Here is a 21,446-nt window from a genome sequence, read left to right on the forward strand (position 1 = left end):
GAGTCATTACTTTAAGATACGCTTTATTAAGATTTTAAGTTTCTGTTTTAAAAATTCAAGTTTATAATTTTAAGTAACGTCATAAATATATCATTTGATATGCCCATATATCACATCATAAAGTCAGTTAAGAAACCTATTCATTTAACCAGCAAACAAACAAAAACAAAAGGCATATAAAACACACACACACACACATACACACACTCATGCGTGCGCCCAAGTTATCAAGACTTCTCCACATCTGGTATTTCTCCTTGAGTGTCAGGCAACTCCTCTCTACCTCCTTTCTACTCATCTATTCCAGACAAGGTAGAATGCCATGTACAGGCCCACTTATTTTCCCCTTACTCTGTGTTCATCTGGGAGAAAGTCTGCCCAGGTGGTCATTTCTTCCTCTGTCCCTGAAAAAGCAGTATGCTTAATGCTGCCATGACTTCACACAGGTCAGCTAGTATCACTTGGCTCTTGTGCTAGGTGGTATCTTTTACCTTTATCAATAACTAAGGTGATATTTTTAGTCACCATCTTAAATCATTTTCTTTCTTAATGTGTTAAGAATATAGATGGGTAAAGTGAAGTTTGATTATGGGCTGCAATGTAGAGACTTATAAGCAATCAGATGTGACCAGATTCTGGCTGAATCTCCTATAGCATGTCTTTAAAGTTCAAATTGCTTGAGAATGCCACCCATCTTACACAACACAGTGAGTAACAGGGCAGTATGCTTCTATCTGATACCAAATACTGCTTCAAAAAAGAACTATCACTTAAAACATTAACAGTATCAAAATAAAGTGAATTTATAAAATTGAATTATACATGAGGTTAGTGTATAAGTAGAAGAAAATTATAGCAAGCAACTCAAAACAAAGTAACCTGAGTACGTATCATTTGAGATGTGTTCAAAGGTCTAAAAGATGACTGTAATATTATATTATTCATCTAGTAGTTCTACTGATAGTGATAATTTTAATACTGTGATTTTGGACTTATTTTGGTAATAAATAAAAATAAAGTAATAATTTCAGGTTAATCACAGAAGAGTAATTAGGGGAAGAGGTTAAAAATTAATTACCTGCATTGGAGGAATGTGAAAATTCAATGAAAAGTATAAGGGTTTTAATCACTGTCTTAACAAAAAAACAACTTTTTTTCTAGTTCTTATCACTGAGTGGTCTCCTATAACAGCATAGTGCTTATTAAAAACAATGTTACACACATTTCTAGAAATCATATTTTGGTTAGTCTATTCTTCACTAAAAGAAATCAAGACTTCTTGAAGAAGCTGATTTTAGTGCGAGGGCAGAAAAAGTTTTAGAATATCTTCTTGACAGAATCCAAGGATAGTCACAAAAGTTCTGTGGTGATGTTAAGAAGACACAAACACTAATTTAAAAGAAGCTCCCTCTAGAAAACTAGCACAATATTAAGTTAATCAAATTCAATAAGTTAAAACAAACTGCTTGTACAAAAAATCCAAGAGTCCATAATAATATTCAAAAGGAAAAGAAAGACATTATTTTCACATTAATTTTTTAAGGATTAGGAAAAAAAGTGTTAATATGTTATTGCATGCATATTCTCAGGATAGGTAAAGTATATCCATACACAAAATTTAACAGTTAATACCAACAATAAAAGATGACTCTCCTCACATAAAATGTTTATGGATTAGCTAATGAGACTTTCTGGCTACCAGGACTTTCCTGAAACTATATATAAATGACATTCTAATAAATAATTATAAAAGATTAATAGTGTGCCAAAACATTCTATCACAGATACTGTTCTCTCAACTAATAATGATGGCCACACCATGATCTTAGATCTATGAACAGAAAAGAAAACTAGCTGCAAAATTAAATCGCTACTACCTTTTAAATGGATTTGGATACTCAGAACTTTGCTTTTGGGTTTGCTGGCTGGTGGTTTTAGCAGTTGCTCCTGGTTGCTGCCTTAACTATTCTTCCTGTTCTTTCAGATAGTAAAAAAAAAAACAAAAAAAACCCAACAACTGGAAAAAGGCCTTGCCAAGAACAGAGGACGAAGACTCACCTATTGTGCCTGCCTTTAATTTTAACCTAGAAAGCCACGGTAAGAGGTCTTGTCACTCTGGTCTGAATAGCACTGCTTCTCCTGTCAGTACTATTTTCTCACACCTATCTCGTCATGAGATAGCAATGCATTGATGGTGCTTACTCTTCATGTAGTAAAGTAATTTAATTTAACACTGCTGGATCTCTGGCCACAAGCCTAAGAACATGTGGAGGCATAAGAAATTATAAGGTACAAATTAAATATTCCACTTTTGTTGAAGATAATGTATATTTATATGGAATTGTTAGGCTGTTAAATGTCACTTGATAAAATTGCTAAAATGATACAAAAATATGGAACCAAAAAAAAACCAAAAAAAAAAACCGCCTAAAAGACAAACTGTACTTTATATGCTTATAAAAATTAAATTTAACAGAGGGGGGAAAAATCACATTAAAACCAGAAGAAAGGGCATTAATGAATCCTTTACAAATTTAAGTTTAAAGTAAAAAAGTACTGAATAAGTAACAAAGGAGAAAAACGTGAAATTCTGTATTCCCAAGTCTCATTCTAGTTAAACATGTGCTAAAACTGTAGCTAAAAGGAGGCATGTGTGTGTTAGTATGTGCATGAGAGAGACAGAAAGAGAGAGAAGAGAAAGAGAGAGAGAGAGAAAGAAGAGAAACTTGATACCTTTCTGAAAAATGTAGCTGATAGACTCAATTCTTATACTTTGCAGATCAGTTTCTCATGCTTGGCACTATTAACATTTTGAATGGGGCAATTCTTGATTGTGGGTGCTGTTCTGAGCATGGTGGAATATTCAGAGTCATCCGTGACCTCTACCCACTAGATGTCAATAGCTATTGTGACTATTTAAATATCTCCAGGCTGGGTGCAGTGGCTCACGTCTGTAATCTCAGTACTTTGGGAGGTGGAGGTGATAGGACCGCCTGAGACCATGGGTTCAAGACCAGCCTGGGCAACTTGGCGAGACTTTGTCTCCATGATAAATTAAAAAAAAAAAAAAAAAAAGTTAGCTGGGCATGATAGTGCACACCTGTAGTTCCAGCTACTTGGAAGGCTGAGGCAGAAGGAATGCCTGAGCCCAGCAGCTTGAGGCTCAGATGGCCATGAGCATGTCATTAGCAACAGAGTGAGACTCCGATCTCCCCCTGCCCTGCAAAAAAAATGTGTCTAGACATTGCTAAATGTCCCCTGGGTAACAAGAACTTCCCCGATTGAGAACCGATGGCTTTGAATATACAATCATAAATTTCTGTGAATATATAAAGATTTAAACAAAAAAAAACCCTGTGCTTTTAAAATAATTGTGATACACAAAAAAATTGGCTTGGCATAGTGGCTGACGCCTGTAATCCCAGTACTTTGGGAGGCAGTGGAGAGAGAATGGCATGAAACAAGGGGTTCAAAACCGACCTGGGGACTTGGTGAGACCTCATCTCTACAATAAAAAAATAAAAATAAATCAGCCAGGCAAGCTGGTGTGTGCCTGTAGTTCCAGCCACTTGCAAGACTGAGGTGGAAGGATTGCTTGAGTCCAGCAGATCAAGGTTGTAGTAGCCATGAGTGTGCCATTGCACTCCAGTCTGGGTGACAGAATGAGTTTCCGACTCAAAAAAAAAAAAATTATCTGCCTTATCTTTGGCATGAGTACATTTTCTATTATACACAGGCATTCTTCACAGTAATTGCTCTATTATTCACCAATAGAAGCAAAGTAGTGCAAAGTAGATTCTTTCAATAAATGAAAATTCTCTCTCTTCCTCACCACCCTCCCTAACTTGAACCTACTGTAGTCCGGCTTTTGTCCCCCATCATTCTCCTGAATCTCTTAGACCTCTTCAATAACCACTTTTCAGTAATTATCCTAATTGACTTTTTTGTAAATGTAATACTTTTAATCACAAAGTCTTCATGTACTTCTTCAATATTTTTAACTCTTACTCTGCCCGTATCATTTAAAAAATTTAACCTCTAAACAAAAAAAAATTAAACACTCACTAATATAAATGAAACAAAAAAGAAGAGAAAACTGTCCAACTTACCCTGTACAAAAGCAAGATGTATTTAAATCTAGAATGTTATAATTAAAGCTTTTAAATAAAGATACTGTGGTGCTAGAGAAGATTCCGAAAAAGATTAGAAAATGATTGAGTCTCTAATAACAAAAACAAAAAATAAACAAAAATAAAAAAACTTCCAGAGTGGTAGAAAGCAGTCTGAACATAAATCCACACTACAGATAAATCCTGACTAAAAACATGGATGGATTTAGAAAACAGTGATATACAGAGGAAAGGTTCATGCCGCTTTACAAATATGTTTGGAGATTATTAAATCTCAGTATTTTGAGAATAAAATCATGAAACATAATCATATTCCTTTTGGTGCCATGGAAAAATAGCTGGACTAACCACAGCAAAACACAGGAAGAGTCATTCTTATACCACTTTGCTCCTTCGAAGGAAAATGTACCATAGCCCCATTAATGCTTAGTGTTTATCTAAATTTAAAGATAATATTAAAAAACACTTCTGTGGCTTTTGGTAACTTACTTTAAGCAAGGTACATTATCACGAAGCCCATCAGATGAACTGCTACTAGTAGATGGATGAGACTGAGGAGGAATGGGCTGAGGATTGGAACCTCCCACGGGTGTTGGCAAAGATGGCAGCTGCTCACTCTCTGGAGTTTCCATGTCATTTATCTCATATAACAATCGAACTTCAAGCATCTATTGTAAAAATAAGGCAGTTTACCCAATAATTGTACATTTCATTACAATTTACACACACACAAATAAACTTCAGAGGAAAGAATTTTTTTATTATAAAGATGTGGGGTACAATTCAGGGTTAGATATACAATTGTTGATTATGTAGGTACCCTTGTTGATGAGGTATCCCCCTCCTTCCCCTAGGAGTTTCCCTCAACTGCCCATCCTATCCTCCTTCCCCTGACAGTTTCCCACTAGGGATTTCCAGTTTGCCAGTCCCTTTCTTATAGTATTATAATAATTGTCCAAGGTTCGCTTATGAGTGAAAACAGCAAGATTTCTAAAGGTAATGATTTAGAAAAAAAGAAAATGTTTTTGAATCAGTTTTTAAAAATGCATGTGTGTGTGTGTGTGTGTGTGTGTGTGTGTGTGTGGGGTGAACATACACACACACACATATACATGCAATATGATTTTCGAAATTATGGCACCCCTGTTAATACCAAACTAGAGTACACTCAAATTCATATTAGATTTCCTTAAATGAAACATACCATACACTTAAGTACACTTAAGGATTTAAATATGCGGTAAAAAAATATGTTATTTTTCACAAGAGAGATGACAATGTAAATCCTGAGATGTTTTCAAAAGTTCTATACAAAACTGACTGCAAATAGTCTTCAAATAACACAAATTTAAAATGTCAGACACTTGACACTGAAAATCACTTAAGAGACTATTACCGGAATGACTTCTGTAATTACTTCCTGTTTGCTGAATCTATAAATAATGACATGCGCTGAAACTCCAGCTATGCACAGCATTCTACTTTCTGGACACCAGGAGATGATCTGAATGGCAAATGGATCTTCATCTACAATATCTGTGTTTGGCCTGTCATCTTTATTTCTTGACTTTTCAAATACTTTAGATGTCTTTAGCTTATATAATACTTGTAGAGTTACTGAAAAAAGAAAGTTAGATATTTTGATATAAAAAGACAAAAAGATAATGTTTGTCCATATTTATATAACCCATACTTTCATTTCTTAGTTGACATTATAGTAGTCTAATAAACATTTAATGTACTCTTTGTATTCACTGACCAAAAAAGGGTATGGTCATTATAGTCATAAAAATAATCTACCATTATGACAGATTTAGGTAACCTATAAAAGTGAATAATAAAAATATTTAGGAAAAAATGTATAAATACAATGAAAATAATAAATGACATATTTTGCTTCCTAAATGATTTTCTACACATTTTCTCTATAAAAAGTACAGTACCAACATTATCAAACATTCCTTGATGAGGAAACATATATCCTGAGTTATCTGGATTCCCACTGAATGCTTGCTATGTATGTTTTGCAAACATTAATAATTTTTTAAAGATATTCTTTTGTTTTTTGCTTATATATAGCTATCAGATATTACTTCACAAAGACAACGTAATTTTGTATAGCTATCAGATATTACTTCACGAAGACAACGTAATTAATTAAATAAATTAATTAAGCTTAAAGTCAGGCATTAAAATTACTCTGGAAATTTTTGTTAACTTGGAATATATTCTTGTTGTTCCTATCTCTGAGTTAGAAAAAGAAGATGTGAAGAAATTTTGAAGAAAAAATTTGAATACTTAGGTTGAGAATTATTCTTGAATTACTCATATTTTAAGACTATTTTTACTCTATTAAAAATTCTAAACTCATATACTTAATAAATCAAACATTAAAGTTATAGCCTCTAAATTTAAAATTAAATGCTAGTTATACAATTATTATAAAACAGGATGTGTAAAAGCACTGATTGTATAACATGACAAATAATGAATATTCAAAACACTTACTTGCAGAAGCATCCCAGAATTTAACTGACCCATCAGCATGTCTATAAAAAGCAAAATTGAGAATGTAATGAATATAATTACATTTTTTTTCCTTTAAATGTAGATTGTTACTAAAAAAGACAGTCACCAAAATGAGTGAAAGGCAAAAAATTAGGGTAAAGTGGCAGGTTCTTGACAATAGCTTATTTCACATTATGTTGCAATAAAAGGAACATGAATTTTAATTTATTTACCCAATAAATTAAAATTCATGTAGTCTTACTCAGTTATATTTAGCTAATATTGGTCTACTTGGTGAAAACAGACTTTTACTTACCCAGTAATAATTATTTCTGGGTAACTTTGAGCACCCAAACCCCAATTGCCTCCATTGATGGGCCATTCCTATAAAAAAAAAAAATGACTATTTAAAGCAACTTACAAGTATACTGTAAACCTTCTCTCACACACACACATACACACACAACAGTGGATATTGTACTTTGCTTCTAAAAATGACTTCCTATTTATCTTCTATAGCAAAGGTATCAATCTTTTTTTTTGAGTTGGAGTCTCACTCTGTCGCCCAGACTGGAGTGCAGTGGCCGCTCCTGGCCACCGCAGCCTCTACCTGCTGGGCTCCAGCGATCCTTCCGCCTCAGCCTTCTGAGTAGCCGGAATTATAGGCATGCACTACCATGCCCGGCTGCTTTTTTGATTTTGTTGTAGAGATCAGGTCTCGCTGCCTGGGCGGGTCTCGAACCCGTGGGCTCAGGCAATCCACTCACCTCAGCCTTCCAAAGGCGCGGGATTACAGGCTGAGCCACTGAGCCCGGCTAAAGGTATCAATCTTATCAAACACTCCAAGGTAATAAATATAAAATACTAAAAAGTAATGTTAAATACTGAAACTCATGTTCAATACCTTTTTGCTGTAACCTTGACGTTTCTGTCTAGCTCCAACAGAATAAAGTGCAGGAATAAGGTCCACAGGACAATCAGCAAAATATTCACAACACGTAACAGGGGACTCATGTATACTCAAAGGGTAGGGATTTTCAAATATAGGATATCTTTAACAACAGGAAATAGAAAAAAAATTAATTAAATAAATTATAACATACAATTAATATAAAAATAAAAGCTTTAAAATGTACATTCTACCACAGAGATTAAACTGATTAGTTTATATAAATATGTAAAAAATTGAAGTCTTTTATAATAAAAGATGCTCAATTAGAACAGTAAACAGAAAAGTTATAGTTGCAACCACATACAATGTGCCACACACTAGACTAAGTACTTTAAATAAACATTTCTCATTTACTTCTTATACCAAACTTATGATATAGGAATTTTACTAAAGAACAAAGACTTTAAAAAGAATAACGAGTCAAAGCATGAGAGCTATCAAGTAGCAGATGCAGAATTAGGTTCTCAATCACATACCTTTCCTTACATCAGTAGAGCTAATATAAAATTTCAGTTCTTTTCCTGTCGATCGATACGATAAAATATTTAATTCAGAATGTTCTCTTTGTTGAATAATAATATAAAATAAAATTTACCTTAAATATTTTCTAGTTTTAAAATTATTTTATTAAATGAAGCAAAAGTGCTTTTAAAATCATAAAATTAAAGTAGAATCCTATCTAAATACACAATGATATTTCTTTTCTGAGTTTTAGGTCCTTAGAATGAGGACAGTAATTTAAATGGATATTCAAAATTTATGTCTGAAAAACCAGACACTGGATAAAGAAATTTAACAAGGGCCAAGTGACTAATCTGCAAAAACTGGTTCAGCCTGCTACTAATGATAATTGTTGAAAACAGAGGAAAGTTCAGAAAAGTTCTTTGCAGACTACAAAATGAACACAACTATTACCACCTCTTCTGCCAACCAAAAGACAAACACAAATAACCACATGCATTAATAACAAAATGGCAACCAACATTTTTCTCTTTATAACAGTTACTTCCTTAGTGCAATGCTATTATTATAACTACACATTTAATTGATACTTTTGCTAAATAAAATGCCTAGCCACAGGTTACTTGCACACTATTTTCTTTGACTTAAATATATCTCAGTAGAGACCACGTGTGAAAAGTTTCAATTATTTGAAAAACTTGCCTTGCCTAAGGGGGGAAAAAAAAAAGAAAATCATATTAAGAATAAGTTATTCTAGGACTATAATATAGAAATAATTTTCAAATGATCCTATCATTCTAAAAAAGAAAAAACGTCACAACTGATTATTACAAGTAGCAGGTGTTAAGTTAAAGTGAATTTAGGAATGCCTAAAATCAGGTAAATAAAACTGTTCATGTACGGCAGGGTTTCCCAGTCTCAGTACTATTCACGTTTTGGACCAGATAATTCTTTACTGTGGGGGACTGTCCTGGACACTGAGGATGTTTTGTAGCACCTCTGTCTTCTACACACTAGATGCTAATAGCATTACTCTCAACCCCAATAAAAATGTTTCCACAAACATTACCAAATATCCCCTGAAAGATAGTATCACCCTTGACTGAGAAACACTGAATTACTGAATGGGCAAACTCAATTAAAACCATGTTTAATGATTATTTCTACAGTTTTACAAATAAGTAATACAATGTGCTTCCATTCAAAGATTTAAAAATTTTAAATATATATATTTAAAACAGTATATTTACTATACCGTTTTATATATATATATACATATATATATATACTTATATATATAAAACGGTATAGTATAGACATATATAGACGATAATGTGGTGCTCAGTGTTCCACTTAAACGAAGATGTTATTAATTTAGAAATAGGAAATTTTCACTAACTTGACTTAAGACTTATATCCTCATTTGATCAGAACAAGGACATAAAGATCACTGTGACACTTCAGGCAAACAACGTAAGCTCTGAGAGGCATGTAGCACCCACTTTTATAGTTCTCTTGACCCCAGAGGCAGTGCCTACTCCAGGGGTATGAAACCCAGCGTCCCTGGCCCATTTCTGAGAAGGGTTCATAGATAAATTAATCTATGATAGAAAAAGCAGAATATGGAAAATACCATGAAAAGTTACAAGGAAGCCATGGTGGGAATTTAAAGACCACATATGATATATTTGGTAAAGAGAGAGTAGGAAAAGCTTAACCAAGAGAAGAAAGTTGATTTTCAAAGTTATGTGGATTTTTAATGGCAGTAAAACAAGTAGAGTGTTTCAGCTATTGGGAAGTACGTAAGAGAAGGTATGGAAGCATGATGTTTGTTGAACACATAGTTCAGTTTCTGCAGGGAGTAAGGCACCAGTGAGAAGACAGTAAGAGGCCCGGTTGAAAAGGAAACCTGAATTCCTACTGTTTAAAGTAGCAGGCTGAGAAAGTGTTTTAAATTTTAAAAAAAGCAATTATGCTTTAAAAAGTAGAATCACAGATTGGTACTTTGTGTAATATTAATCTAGTGATGGTATGCACATCACACTGCAACAGAGAGTGAAGACAGGTAGAGAGACTAGAAGATCTTATTTGGAGGTAAATAGAGATGGTACCAACTTGAGACATGCTTATTTGTGTGGTCCCAGGATATCAGACTGAATCATACAAAATTTCAGAAATACAACAGATTTCAACTTAAAAATGGAAATTCTATGAAATTCAACATAACAGACATTTCACAGATAATTAGAAAGGTAGATCTGGAGGTGTAAAAAGAGGTTAATATTATGAACACATATATAGAGCTTTCAAATAAGTGAAATAGTTAATCCTATGCTTAAAGAAATATTTTTTCAATTACATACTGACAGAATCACTCAACACTTTTTATTACTTACCCATTTTGTGCAAGGTCTATAAGTACTAAATCCTTCTCTAGAAGAACAACCACAGCATATGGTTCTTGAAAATCTGGAATGGAAGAATAGTTTAAATTCATAAACAATAGTTTTAAAAATGCAAACAGCAAAATAGGTATTAGGTGGTTCTTGCTTGGATTTTTTTATCCTCTTGAGTATTTAACATTCTGATCTTATGATACTTCATGCATGTAACTGATGTCTAGTATGCTTTAGATGAGATAAGTCTATTTAATAACTCTTTCAAAATTATTTCACTTTAGTAAAAATGAGTAAGACAAGAAGCTCACAGCAACTTTCATGGTACTGTACATATTAAGACTGGACATAGACAATAAAACCAAAATTTAAATCTAATACCCATAAGAACAATTATCATTATTTGATCTCACAGGAAACCAAAAGACTTCTACTTCTACTTTAACATAATACTTTTCTCGAAAGTTTCATATGTGCCTGTTAACAACTATAAAATACATTACATCTTTATACCTCAGTAAGTGTCAAATAAAGTAAAAAAGAGCCAGATTTAAATTCTTCTTAAATCATATATGGTAAGCTGTGATGGTTAATTTTGTGTCAATTTGTCGATGCTATGATGCCCCCAGAGGGTTGGTCAATCTAGATGTTGCTGTGAAGGTGTTAGATGTGATTAATATTTAAATCAGTAGATTCTGAATACAACAGATTACCCTCTGAATGAGAGGGCTTCATTCAATCAATGAAGGCCTTAAGGACAAGGACTGAGTTTTCCTGAAAAAGAAGCAATTCTGACTCAAGATTACAACATAGAAAACCTGTCTGAGATTTCAACCTGCAGATTTCGGACTCAAGACTGCAAGAATGACTCTTTTTTGAATTTCCAACATGCTAGTCTGCTCTGTGGATTTCAGATCTGCCAGCACCCTCAACTGTGTGAACAAATCCTTGAAGTCAATCAATCAATCCCTCTCCTATTGGTTCTGCTTCTTGGAGAACCCTGACTAATATACTACATTTAAGAAGCATTTTAAAATGTTTCTTAATATGAATAGTGTTGTTTATTCTTCAGAGGTACTTACTAGTAATATGTAATACTAAACACAAGTTTATTAAAGAAATTCTGAAATAAAATTTGCAAAGTTATAAGTGCAGCATCTCTTTCTCAAAAGAATTACCACAACAGAATCAGGAAACCACTTAGCATATAGGTCTCTGTTTTGAATATGAGGTATCTAAAGAGAATGAGTTTTAAAGTTGCTAAGCTTACCATTTGGGTATGGCGTTTCACATAATGTTAGAAAATCAACAATTGAATAGTCCATTTCTAGCACAGCAGTACTTTTCCCATGCATCACTGTTAAGCAAGGTCTTCTTCCTACAGTATCATATGATAAACCTCCTGATAAGATAATAAAAGGTTCCCTGGAAATAAAATACATGGTTAGGATTATAAGTAGTGCAATGAAGACTATTTTCTTGCTGTATCATAATTTTTTTGTTTAATGAAATAACAATATTTTAAATTCTAACGTTTTTATATATCATATAATGGAACAGTTTCATGTGGCATTTTAAATTGGATTAGGTAAAGCCCTGGTGCGTTCTTGAAAATTTGCCTACTATAAAAATGAACATTGACCACATAGACTCTCACACCTCCCACCTATCCTACAACTTTTTCGTTTATCCCCTAAATAAAACTGTCATAAAATTCTCTCTGGGTTTCTGCTAACATGTCTCTTGAATGTGCTGCTTTGACTTCCAGTCCTAACCAGGCCTTCTCAACATAAGTTCCCAGACAGGATCTCTTCATGCCTTCAAGTACTCACTATATGTAATGAATTAACTTCTCAAGAATGCATCAAGAATTGTATTCTGTACAAATTGCAATTAGGAGAACTGAGAAAAGAGTCACTCAAGTCATTTCCTGTAGGCTTTAATTTTCTTCTGGAACCTTGGTTGACTCTCAAACCACAGCTCCCATCTACACATTTATTGGCTGCCAGTTTGTTAATTCTAATTAGTCTTACAACTCTGTTAATCAAATTTTTCTACTCTCTCCCCCATTAGTCATTATTAAATCTAAATGATTTATCTAGATCCATTTTTTAAAACTAATTTTTTTCATATATTATAATATTGGTGAATTTCTATATCTTTAACTTGCCTTTCCATTTGCTGAAAATTTATGGTACATCATATAGATGATTTAAAATTTTTTGTATATGATTATCTGAAATCGCTTCATTTATTTCTTAATTTTTTAATGCTTTTCCTAAGGCTAGTGTATCTATATTCCTCCTCACCCACTGTTCATGATGTTATCTCCTTCTTTTCCATTTATTGATTTTTTTAAGTCTTCACATTTTTATAAGCTGTATGTAATAATACTAATGGTTAAGAGTGCTAGTTTTGAAACTAAACCACCTGCATTTAAATTTTAGCTTTGGATTTACTTTCTGTGTGATCATGAACAAGTTGCTTAACCTCTCTGTGCCTAATTTCCATGTCTGTAAAATGCAGATATGGTGATAAGTATCTAATCTCAGACAATTCTTAAATTGGACAGTAACTGGCCCACAGTACACCCTCAGTAAGAGTTAACTATTAATAATGTCAGTATCATCATGTCATCATTATCACCCCTTGTGAAAATTTCCCTTCATGGTAAGTGAGAAAAAGAAATTAAAACTGCTAAATTGTATTTATTTTTATCTAAAACAAGAATAAATAAACTACACTAAAATTTAACTTGATAGTCTGACAACCATATAGGTATATAACTTATAAGTAAAAATAAATATTAGGGCAAAAAGTTCAATTGTTTTTTAGTAATTCAACATTTTACCTATTTAAAATATATAAAACTTGTATATATGTGTTTGTATATATAATTTGGGAAAACAATACCCTTATGTATCCTTTCTTCTTTCTTTGCTTAATTTTTTTCAGAGCATGTATCATTATATATAATTATATATATTTATTTATATATTTATATTTATTTATTTTGCTTATTGTTTTTCTCATCAAAACTATATGCTCCATGAGGGCAGGGGTTTTCTGCATTTTGTTCACAGCTGTATCCAAAACAGTTCTGGAACAGTGCCTGCTATTACACAGTAGTAAACATTTACTCAGTAAACTGAATAAACATTTTTTTTCCAATAAAAAACAAATAGGCCAAGTTTGGTGGCTCAGCCTGTATTCCCAGCACTTTGGGAGGCTGAGGCAAGTGGATTGCCTGATCCTGCAGGTTCAAGACCAGCCCGGGCAACTTGGCAAGACCTCGTCTATACAATAAATAAAAAATTAGCCAGGCGTGGTAGCACGTGCCTGTAGTTCCGGCTACTTGGAAGGCTGAGGAAGAAGGATTGCTGGAGCCCAGTAGGTTGATACTGGGATGGCCGTGAGCGTGCCACTGCACTCCATCCTGGGTGACGGAGTGAGACTCCAACTCAAAAAAAAAAAACTAGAAAAAAAAATGAATAGAAATATGTGTTGTATTAACTTTTCTCTAGATTACTATAATTTAGATTTTTCACCACTAAACTGATTTGGGTAATCTTTTCCTAGCCAAATTGCAGTAAGAACCTTAAAACTTTATCCTGAATAGAACCTCACCCATATATTCATTGTTTCAATTTTTCAGTATACTGGCATTATTATGACTGTAAAAAAGTATATAAAATTTTCTTCCATTTTTAATAACAAAAACTAATGAATAAACATAATATATTTTTTCTCTTTTACATCTTAAAATACTATAAACAACTGAATATAAAATACCAGAAGAGGGAGACGAAATCAATAGAGGATTAATATTTGTTAAATTTTTTGAGTGGGAGACCTGAGCCAGGTATTCTCTATGTAGTATTTTACATATCACATCTTTGAAAAAAGTGTTATTAATGCTAGAAACTTGAACAAGAGATTAAAGCTAAATTACATTACAGAAGAAAATATTCAAAAACCACCCATGGAGATCAAACTGGGTACATGACCCATTTATACAGTTTAGATAGTTTAACACTGTTGCAATTAGGTAGGTTTTTCCTCAGAAGGAAAATCAATTTTTGTTCTGTATCTTTGTAAGCTGCCTGTATTTATTTTCTAAACTTAGGAGAAAAATTATATGGATAAAAAAAGAGAAACAGTTCTAAATGAGTGCCAACTGACCTGTGACGAAAGCTATTTTCTTTCTTATAATAATAAAAATTTGCCAAATTCAGCAATAAATGCTCTGCCCTTACACACACACACAAACACACACACCCCATACACCCACACACCCATATGGGGGATCCTAAGAAAAACAGGCATCAGTGTACCAGTTAGGAACCCATCGGCATTGGCGTACCAACTAGCTTTGTGAGAGGCTACGTTTTGGCTTCGGTGAATTAAAAAAAAAAAATTCTTTCAATACATTTGTCCATCTCATGATGGGTGATTTATACAAACAACCTGTCCACACCATGCTGAGTATTCAGCAGTTTTTGACCAAAAATACTCAGCATGAGCCCTGTCTCCCAGTCTCCCTATTCACCTAATCTTGCCCTGAGCAACTTCTTTTTGTTTCCCTGGATGATAAAAAGTCCACAAAGGAAAATATTTTGCTTATGTGGAAGAGGTGAAACAAAAAATGGCAAAAACACTAGAAGGCATCAAAATTGACAAGTTCAAAAACTGTTTCGAGTGGTGGGAAAAGCATCTCAATAGGTGTACTGCATCAAACAAAGAGTACTTTGACCAGTGACTGAAGTTTAAACGTATAAGAATAAATACACAGTTTTTTATAAATAAATTCCAGTTTTTTGGGGGGTTCCCCCTCAAGTCTATGTCTATCTATATAATTTTAAAAAACATTTTGTTATTTTATGTGCTGTTTCTTTAAAATTGCCAGGCAAGAACCACCCAACGTATGAAATCCCATAGGGTATATATTTTTCATTATAATGCCCCAATACTTAAAGAGTAAATACTAATGAAATGAATATTTTACAAAAAATTAGTCATAAATATAATAAAGTTAAATATTTTAACACTACACAGCAAATATTATAAAAATTCAGTTTTGTTGGCATTTGGAATTTTAATAATATTCTGGAACTCTAGGTTATATCTAGAGATGAGATGTGGATTACGGAGATAGAGAATATTTATTTTTTAAATAAAAAGGAAAGACTTTTTGATGTTATAAGGGCTAGAGGAAATATAATTTGTGTTCCATTACTTTAAGTAGAATTTTAGTAGAATCTCTTTTAATGACATAAGATGTTAACTAAAACCATCATTTTGGAAGACATCCAGGTTAAGGAGATGTCAGTTTGGAAGTTTTATAATTTGACTGAGTTTTTAGAGAGGCTAGATACTTGAAGAAGTGCACATGCTTTCTGTCAATGATTAACCTCCGCTGGCCTGCCTTGACTATAGGTTTGGCTGAAGCTGTGTTTCCTTATGAAGTATTCTTTACTTAAAAGAGCCAACTCTAACCAGAAAGCCATTTGTATAACTAATTTTCTTAACTCAGCTCTGTAATACTACCTATTCATTCACTCAAAAATTTTTGAACATCTGGGTTCCTGGGAATACAGTAGTGCTCTCATGTCCAATCTAGGCAATGAGCACACTGTGATAAGTACTATAAAGACAATACAACACGGTTAAATGATAGTCTGACTGTGAGAGTAGGGCTAGAGGGGTTATGGTTAAGATGGCATGGTCAGAACAGGTCCTGGAAATGACGGCAGATGAGCTGAAACCAGAATGAAAAGAAGTCAGTGATTCAATGAGCTTGGGTTGAGGGAGAATGAAGTCCACTCTAGGCTGCAGGAATACTACTGCAAAGACTCCATGTCAGGAATGCGCAGGGTGTAACCTGAGGAACTAAAAGGCAGTGGAGGTGCAGCATGAGGAAGGCAGTGCATGGCAAGGGATGAAATGACTGCAAATCTTATAAACACATCCTGTTTGCTCTATTAGGATCTTTAGAATTCATCTCCTCCTTTTCATCTCCACAATTATCTTAGTTCTGGCCTTTATCATCTGCAGCTTATACTGATAGAATAGCATTAGGACAACTGTTCACTGAATGGGATAAACTTTCCTTCATTTTTTGTTTAGCTGGTTCCTGTTCCTCCTTCAAAACACAGTCCCATCATTATCTCCTCAGAAAAACCTTTCCTGACCCATTCACTCTGAGTTGGAGTCTCCCCTTCGTGCTCCTAAGAACCTTCCACATACCTCTACTATTCTGCATTTATCATGCTGAACTGTCATTGTTTATCTATTTCCCCTCTGTATATTTCACCCTCTAAGGGGTTTGTGAAAAACAAACTTGTGAAGCACACTAAAAATACTGATAAATTCCTTCTACTAGGTTTTTGAGCTATTAAATCAAAATGAAATAATCAAAAACAACCATTTCAAAAATCTGACTATTTAGGGGCTCAGAATAAGAAATAAAATTTAAAATATTGGGACATGAGTTAGAAATACTTGTCTAATTATATGGTGTTAGTCTTGAACACTGCTTTTCAAACTGTGGTCAGGAACAATTCTTTAAAAATTTTAATTTTTTGTAAATAAATGCTTTCGTAAAACAAACATATAAAAACTAGGAGAATGTGCTTGGAAATGCCACAGCAATGTCACATAGCATTAAAGTTTCTATAATCTTACTCTTGATTTCTGTATTTAATCTTGTCTCAGACCAGTTAGTAGACAGAAACTGTTCACAGGTCATACTGGGAAGAGGACTAGTCTAGTAAACAAAAAGTTGAGACTTCTACCAATGTTACTTGATTTGTACTATCACTATGAGTTGGCGAAGGGGAATGCGAAGCTGTTACTGAGGACCTTACTGCAAGGTCCCTGTGGAATTCAACCTGAAACCACATTACTCTTTAGCTGGGAATGTCTGGGGGGTAGAGAGGCTGATCCTAAACACTGACAACAATAGATAGCTAAGGCTTAGTCATGACACGTGTCCTTCAGAGTTTTTTGAAATATTCAAAATAACAGGATAGTATAACAGCAAATCATTATGATAATGAAGTATATTATGATAATGAAAATGTTTTCCCAGGACCCTTTCAAAAGCTCAAAACCATTTTCATTATGATATTAAGACATTATTTTCCTTTTCATCGTGTTCATATTTGCATTGATGGCACAAAAGTAAAAGGAAGTGGATAAAACTCTTGGCATCTCAGCATCAAGCAAAGCAGGGGCACATAACTAACTAGTCATTGTATTCTTCACTGCCACACATTAAAGAAGTTCCTCCCATATAAAAATGTCTTTGATAAAGCAGTACAATGACTAATTTTAAATTCTGATCCTTGACTTGTCCTTTTAATACACTCTTGACAAAATGAGAAGTGTACTAAAGCACTTCTGCATACATTCCAGAAATACAGTTATTTCTAGAAAAGTATTTGTGTAATCATTTGAGTGAACCAAGTGAACTAACTAGTCACTATTAATTTGTTTAAAAGAAAGACTGACAAACTATCATCACTTAGGCTTCGGTAATTGACAAGAGTATCTAAAAAACGAATGAATGAGTGTGTCATCTTAAGAAAAACAACAAACATTATTTGTTTACAGTGACAAAATCTAGGCTTTCAGGAAAAAAACCCCAGAATTTTGACAAACTTTTTTTTTTTTCATAATCAATATTTTTTATTAGGGTTTTGTGGGGTACAGTTAAGGGTTAGGTGTACAATTACATTTCATTCAGGCACCCTGTTAGTAAGAGGTGTTTCCCCATCCTCAGACAGATATTTGCTACTGTTAATCCCATCTCCCTCCCTCCCCAATAGTTTCCCAGTACCGTCAGTCATTTTCTTACAGTATTACATTGGATGCTCAAGGTCCATTAAATGAGTGAGAACATGTGATACTTGGATCTTTGTTTCTATGAGAGGTCACTCAGTATTATAGACTCTAGTTCCATCCAGATTGCTGCTAAATTCATGATTTTGTTCTTTTTTATGGCTGCATAGTATTCCATCGTGTATATGTACCACATTTCTTTAATCCAGTCCTCTTTTGATGGGCAGCATGGTTGTTTCCAGGTTCTTGCTATTGTGAACAGCGCTGCGATAAACATACGTGTGCAGGTATCATTTTTATAGAGTGATTTGAGTTCTTCTGGGTATATTCCCAGTAGGGGGATGGCGGGATCATATGGGAGGTTGATATTTAGAGTTTTGAGGAATCACCACACTGCTTTCCACAGAGGCTGCACTAGTTTACACTCCCACCAACAGTGTAGAAGTGTTCCCTTTTCGCCACACCCTCTCCAGCAGCTGTTATTTTTTGAGTTGTTGATAATTGGCATTCTGACTGGAGTTAGGTGGTATCTCAGTGTGGTTTTGATTTGCATCTCCCTGATGATTAGTGAGGTTGAACATTTCTTCATGTATCTGTTGGCTGCTCCAATGTCCTCTTTTGTGAAGTGTCTGTTCATATCTTTTGCCCATTTTATAATGGGGTTGTTTGTTTTTTTCTTTTCAGCACATTTGAGTTCCTTGTAGATCCAGGATGTTAAGCCTTTGTCAGACCTGGGGTTGGCAAATACTTATTCCCAGTCTGAAGGCTGTCTCCCCTCTCTCTTGATGGTTTCTTTGGCCTTGCAGAAGCTTTTCAGTTTAATAAGGTCTCACTTGTCTATCTTCTCTCTTATGACCTGTGGGTTTCAGGTTATGTTCAGGAATTGGATGCCAGTTCCGATTTCTATGAGGGTATTTCCTTCCTTTTCTGAGGTTCTTATGGTTTGAGGTTTTACATTTAGGTCTCTGATCCATTTGGAGTTAACCTTTGTGCATGGGGATAGATAGGGGTGGTCCTGTTTCAATCTTCTGCATGTGGTCAGCCAGTTTTCTCAGCACCATTTACTGAATAGGTTCTCCTCTCCCCAGTGGTAGGTGGTGGAGGCCTTGTCGAAGATGAGTTGGTTGAGAAATTGAGGTTTTGCTTCTGGAATCTCAATTCTATTCCATTGATCTATATGCCTGTTCCTATACCAATACCAAGCTGTTTTGATGACTGTAGCTTTATAATAAAGTTTGAAGTCTGGTAATGTGATACCACCTGCTTTGTTTCTTTTGCTGAGGATTGTTCTGGCTATTCTTGGACGTTTGTGTTTCCATATGAATTCCTGTGTTGTCTTTCCTAGGTCTGAGAAGAATGTTGCTGGTAATTTGATGGGTATTGCATTGAATTTGTAGATTGCTTTAGATAAGATGAACATCTTCACAATGTTGATTCTTCTAATCCATGAGCATGGGATATTTTTCCACTTGTTTGTGTCATCTTTGATATATTTGAGCAGTGTTTTTGTAGCTTTCATTGTAAAGGTCTTTCACGTCTCTGGTTAGGAAGATGCCAAGGTATTTCATTTTTTTTGTGGCTATTGTGAATGGAATTGTGTTATTTGGGTTTCTGTTTGTTTATTATTGGTGTAGAGAAATGCGATTGTCTTTTGTACATTTATTTTGTATCCTGAGACTTTGTCAAAGGTCTTTATCAGTGTAAGGAGGCCTTTGACAGATTCTCTTGGGTTTTCAAGGTACACAATCATATCATCTGCAAAGAGAGATAACTTGACTTCCTCTTTTCCTATTTGGATACCCCTGATTGCCTCCTCTTTTCTGATTGCTCTAGCCAGGACTTCCAATACTATGTTGAACAGGAGGGGTGAGAGTGGGCATCCTTGTCTTGTTCCACTTTTCAGGGGAAATGGTTCCAATTTTTGTCCATTTAGGAGTATGCTGGCTGTGGGTTTCTCGTAGATGGTTTTTAATATTTTGAGGTATGTTCCCCGTATGCCTAGATGTTCAAGGATTTTTATCAAGAAGGGGTGCTGGATTTTATTAAAAGCTTTTTCTGCATCTAATGATATAATCATTTTGTTTTTATTTTGACATCTGTTGATGTATTTAATTACATTTATGGTTTTACGAATGTTGAACCAGGCTTGCATCCCAGGAATGAAGCCTACTTGGTCATGATGGATGATTTTTGAGATGTATTGCTGAATTCAGTTTCCTAGGATCTTGTTGAGAATTTTAGCATCTATGTTCATCAGAGATATTGGCCTGTAGTTCTCTTTCTTTGTTGGATCTTTACCTGGCTTGGGTATCAATGTGATGTTGGCTTCGAAAAATGACTGGGGGAGAGTTCCATCTTTTTCAATAGGCTGGAATACCTTCAGTAGGATTGGTATCAGCTCCTCCTTAAATGTCTTGTAGAATTCTGCTTGAAAGCCATCTGGACCAGGGCTTTTTTTTGTAGGAAGTTTTCTTATTACGTAGTCGATTTCCTTGATTGTTATTGGTTTATTTAGGGTCTCGATTTCTTCTTGTTCCAATCTAGGTAGGTTGTGTGATGTCAGAAAGTCCTCCATTTCCTTAAGGTTTTCAAGTTTGTTTCCATACAAGTGTACGTAGTAGTCTCTAATGATCTTTTGTATTTCTTCAGGGTCAGATGTGACTTCATCTTTTGTGTTTCTGATTGTGCTTATTTGGTTTTTTTCTCGTTTTTTCTTGGTCAGTCTAGCTAGGGGACCATCGATCTTGTTTATCCTTTCGAATTACCAGCTTTTTGTTTCATTGATTTTTTTGTATTATCTTTTTGTCTTTTGTGTCCTGGATTTGGACTTTTTTTTTTTGGTGATCTGAATTCTTCTGCTGAAATTAGGGTTTTTGTGGTCTTGCTTTTCCAGCTTCTTTAGGTGGCTTGTTAGGGTGTTAATTTGTGTTCCTTCCATTTTCTTCATGAGTGTTTGTAGGGAAATAAATTCCCCTCTTACTACAGCTTTCAAGGCATCCCAGAGATTTTGGTAACATGTTTCTTCGTTTTCATTTGTTTCCAGGTATCTTTTGATCTGTTTTGAGTTTATCATTGACCCAGGAGTTGTTTAGCATCATGCTGTTTAGTGTCCATGTCTTTGTGGGTTTTGGGGGGACTTTGTTGGTATCAATGTTT

At 34.3% G+C, this 21,446-nt stretch overlaps 1 protein-coding gene across 3 annotated transcripts in view; it reads right to left on the bottom strand.

The window, feature by feature from the left end:
• STXBP5 (syntaxin binding protein 5) overlaps positions 1-21,446 on the bottom strand; it is a 199,214-nt gene that overhangs the window by 69,369 nt on the left and 108,399 nt on the right. For all 3 annotated transcript variants that reach the window (XR_505382.1, XM_008074019.1, XM_008074018.1), the window contains exons 10-16: positions 11,719-11,873; positions 10,449-10,521; positions 7,543-7,690; positions 6,955-7,022; positions 6,639-6,679; positions 5,527-5,747; positions 4,620-4,798 (exon numbers count right to left, since the gene is read on the bottom strand). Coding sequence is in view for 2 of the 3 variants with exons in the window: in XM_008074019.1 (XP_008072210.1) it covers positions 4,620-4,798; positions 5,527-5,747; positions 6,639-6,679; positions 6,955-7,022; positions 7,543-7,690; positions 10,449-10,521; positions 11,719-11,873 (885 nt within the window). In the remaining variant the exon portion in view is untranslated. The remainder of the gene's footprint in view (positions 1-4,619; positions 4,799-5,526; positions 5,748-6,638; positions 6,680-6,954; positions 7,023-7,542; positions 7,691-10,448; positions 10,522-11,718; positions 11,874-21,446) is intronic.

This window comes from Carlito syrichta, unplaced genomic scaffold (genome assembly GCF_000164805.1).
Source record: "Carlito syrichta isolate Samal-C Ts95f unplaced genomic scaffold, Tarsius_syrichta-2.0.1 Scaffold316274, whole genome shotgun sequence".
Classification (NCBI taxonomy): domain Eukaryota; kingdom Metazoa; phylum Chordata; class Mammalia; order Primates; family Tarsiidae; genus Carlito; species Carlito syrichta.